Source organism: Orycteropus afer, unplaced genomic scaffold (assembly GCF_000298275.1).
Source record: "Orycteropus afer afer isolate SDZICR_OR568_19922 unplaced genomic scaffold, OryAfe1.0 scaffold00726, whole genome shotgun sequence".
In the NCBI taxonomy this organism is placed as follows: domain Eukaryota; kingdom Metazoa; phylum Chordata; class Mammalia; order Tubulidentata; family Orycteropodidae; genus Orycteropus; species Orycteropus afer.
This window is the reverse complement of record NW_006922313.1, coordinates 361,325-364,889: the sequence shown is the minus strand read 5'-3', so window position 1 is coordinate 364,889 and position 3,565 is coordinate 361,325. Positions and strand designations below refer to the sequence as shown.

The following is a 3,565-nucleotide window of genomic DNA, read 5'->3' as shown; positions in this document are numbered from 1 at the left end:
CCTGGCCTGTGCCTCCCCCTCATGCCCCGCCCCGGGGCCCAGATTCCGGCGTCTGGGGGCGGACGGGAGACGCCCGGCCCGTCTACCCGCCGCGGGCCGCGTCTGCTCTGCCGGGCGGGGCTGCCAGCGCCGGGAGGGAGAGGGAAGCCCGCCGGCCTGGGACCTGCCCCGGCACTCCACCCCGGGACGCAGGCGCCGGGCCTCCTCCCTGGGACCCCGCAGTGCGCGCCCCAGCGCCTCCTGCCTCCGATCCCAGCGTCCAGGCCCCTAAGCCTTCCTCCCCCAGACCCGGGCCCTGACGCCCGGTCCTCCTCCAGACCCGGGCCCTGACGCCCGGTCCTCCTGCCCCAAACCCACGAGTCCGGGCCCCAGCCCCTCTTCCCTCAGACCCAGGCGTCCGACTCGAGCTCCCCGCGTCCCTCCCTGCAGGTGTTTGCCACCTGGTCCTGGCCGTGCTAAGCCTGTGGCCAGGCAGGGTGTTTGCCCCCGGGCCACCTCCTGGGCCCCCGCGGGCCTCCCCAGACCCTCGAACCGAGCTGGACAGCGCCGTGCTCCTGACCCGGGCCCTCCTGGCAGACACCCGGCAGCTGGCCGCGCAGCTGGTAGGAGCCTGGAGGGTCGTGAGCGGGAGGGGCAGGGCGGAGCACTGCGAGAGATGCGAGCAAAGGGGATTCAGAGAGAACAGGACAGACCCTGGTGAGATGGGGAGACAGAGACAGACAGACGGACCCTGGTGAGATGGGGAGACAGAGACAGAGAGACGGACCCTGGTGAGATGGGGACCCACAAGGACAGACAGAGAGACGAACCCTGATGAGATAGGGACCCACAGGGACAGACAGACGGATCCTGATGAGATAGGGAGACAGAGACAGACAGACAGGTCCTCATGAGATGGGGACCCACAGGGACAGACAGACAGACCCTGATGAGATAGAGAGCCAGAGACAGACAGATGAACCCTGATGAGATGGGGACCCACAGAGACAGACAGACGGACCCTGACGAGATGGGGAGACAGAGACAGACAGACAGGTCCTCATGAGATGGGGACCCACAGGGACAGACAGACAGACCCTGATGAGATGGGGAAACAGAGACTGACTGAGACGGATGAAGCAAACCAGGGCTAAGGAGTCCTGGCGTGGCCAGACATGGGCACCCACCAAGACAGAGCTGGGAGGTGACCACAGGACCCCCCAGAGAGTCAGCAGGGACCGAGGCGTGCAGACACCTAGAGATACCAACAGAGAGGCTGTGGGTGGGAAACAGCAGGTGAGGGCAAGCCTGGGAGCCCTGGTCCCAGCCCGGGATGGGGGGCAGGATAGCAAGGGAAGAGGGGTGCAGGGAGCTCTAGCTAGGTGGGCCCTCACAGCTCTTTCTTCACCAGCGAGACAAATTCCCAGCTGACGGGGACCACAGCCTGGACTCTTTGCCCACCTTGGCCATGAGTGCGGGGGCGTTGGGAGCCCTGCAGGTAAGTGCAGGGCAGGGTTGAGGGTGACCATGGGTGTTGTGCACTGAAGGGGCTGGGGGTCTTAGTGGCCAGGGCAGCCATGTGCTTGGTGCTCCCTGACGCCTGCCCCTTCCCCAGCTCCCGGGCGTGCTGACACGACTGCGGACTGACCTGTTGTCCTACCTGAGGCATGTTCAGTGGTTGCGCCGGGCTGGCGGGCCTTCCCTGAAGACCTTGGAGCCTGAGCTGGGCTCCCTGCAGACCCGGCTGGACAGACTCCTGCGCCGGCTGCAACTCCTGGTAAAGCCTCGTTTCCAAGTTCTGAGACCCCAGACCCTGAGGCACTGAGCCTTTGACCCCAGGACCCCAGACCCTAAACTCTGGCCCTGAAAAACCAAACTCAACTGCAAAACTCTTATTCTGAGATACCCCACCACTCCCACTGCAACCTCAAGACCCTTGAAACCTGTGACCCCAGGACCCTAAACTCTAGGCCCTGGCTCTGAAACCCCAGCACTGTGATGCCAGGATCCTGTGACCCCATGACCTTAAGACTATGTGATTCCACACCCCGAAACCCTGCCCTGAAACTCCAAAGCCTCAGACCAAGACTTTGAGACCCCAGAGTCCATGATCTCATAACCCCAAGATCCTAGACCTTGAGAACTCAGACCCCAAGATCTGCCCTGAAACGGTAGGCCATATGCCTTAAGACCCTGAAACAAAGACCCCCAACCCCAAGGACTTGCGTCTCAAGGGTCCAGACCCTCAGGCCAGGACTTGGAGACTCTGGTCTCAAGACACTGAGATTCCAGATCTTGAGACCCTGACATCTCAAAGTCCTAAACCCTGAACTTAAAATGCAACACTCTGACCCAGGAGCCTTAACTCCAGCCTTGGGATCCTGGCTCTTCAAATCCCAGACCTCAAGAACCTAGACCTGAGATCTCAAACTGCAAGACCCAGCCCCCAAGATTCTGGTCCCCAAACCCTAGCTCCTGAAGACCCCAGACCTCAAGACCTGAGCCCCTACATCTCACTCCCAAGACCTCTGAATCCCAGAGACCCAGAACCCTGGCTCTAAGAGCCCGAAACCACACATTTGGTCGTGAGCCCTCAAATCCCCAAGACCCTGGCTTCCAAAACTCCAGACTCAAAACCCTAAGACCAGAAGATTTCAGACCCCAGTTCCTTTCCCAGAGCCTGCCCCCCAAAAGACACTGGACCTAAAGTTCCAGGTCCCAGCTCTGAGATCCCAAACTGGAGACCCCAGACCTTACCCACATGTCCCTGGCCTTGATCCTAGAGACTCTAGACCTAAGGTCCCAGCCTAAGACCCCAGGCCTGATTCTGAATTTGATGCCACAGAACCCAGACCCCAACAATGTCCCTCAAACCCTACCTCCAAGACCCGAGACCTTCCAACCCAGCCCTGACCCAATCATAAAGACCTCAGACCCCACCCCTCACTTAGTTCCAAGATCCCAGCCCTTCCCACCCAACCCTGACCCAACCACAGAGACCCTGGACCCCAGCCCTCACTTAGCTCCAAGATCCCAGCCTTTGCCAGCCAACCACAGAGACCCCGGACCTCAGCCCTCGTGTAGCACCAAGACCCCAGCCCTTCCCATCCAACCCTGATCCAACCATAGAGACCCCAGACCCCAGCCTGCACTTAGCTCCAAGATAGCAGTCTTCTCTGAAGAACACCCCTGAACCTTCCTCTGAGACTCCAGCCTTAACCCCGGCCCCTACAACCCCAGCCCTTTCGCCCCCGGCCTCAATTTTCCAATCCCAACATCCATCAGGACACCCTCTGCCCAGATGCCTCCTCACACAGCCAGGCTGGAAATAAGCAACAGAGACCCCTCCAGCTCAAATTCAGTAGACACCCCTCATTGTACCCCAGGTGCTGACCCTCTTGCTCTCTCTCAACAGATGTCCCGCCTGGCCCTGCCCCAGGTGCCCCCAGACCCTCCGGCGCCCCCACTGGCCCCTCCCGCCTCAGCCTGGGCAGGCATCAGGGCGGCCCACGCCGTGCTGGGGGGTCTGCACCTCACCCTTGACTGGGCTGTGCGGGGGCTGCTGGTACTGAGGACTCGGCTGTGA

The 3,565-nt window shown here is 61.3% G+C and overlaps 1 protein-coding gene across 1 annotated transcript in view; it reads left to right on the top strand.

Moving 5' to 3' along the window:
* The window catches only part of IL11 (interleukin 11), a 4,434-nt gene extending 869 nt beyond the window's left edge, over nt 1-3,565 (top strand). The window contains exons 2-5 of the mRNA XM_007957272.1: nt 430-602; nt 1,391-1,477; nt 1,595-1,756; nt 3,395-3,565. Coding sequence (XP_007955463.1) covers nt 430-602; nt 1,391-1,477; nt 1,595-1,756; nt 3,395-3,565 — 593 coding nt within the window. The remainder of the gene's footprint in view (nt 1-429; nt 603-1,390; nt 1,478-1,594; nt 1,757-3,394) is intronic.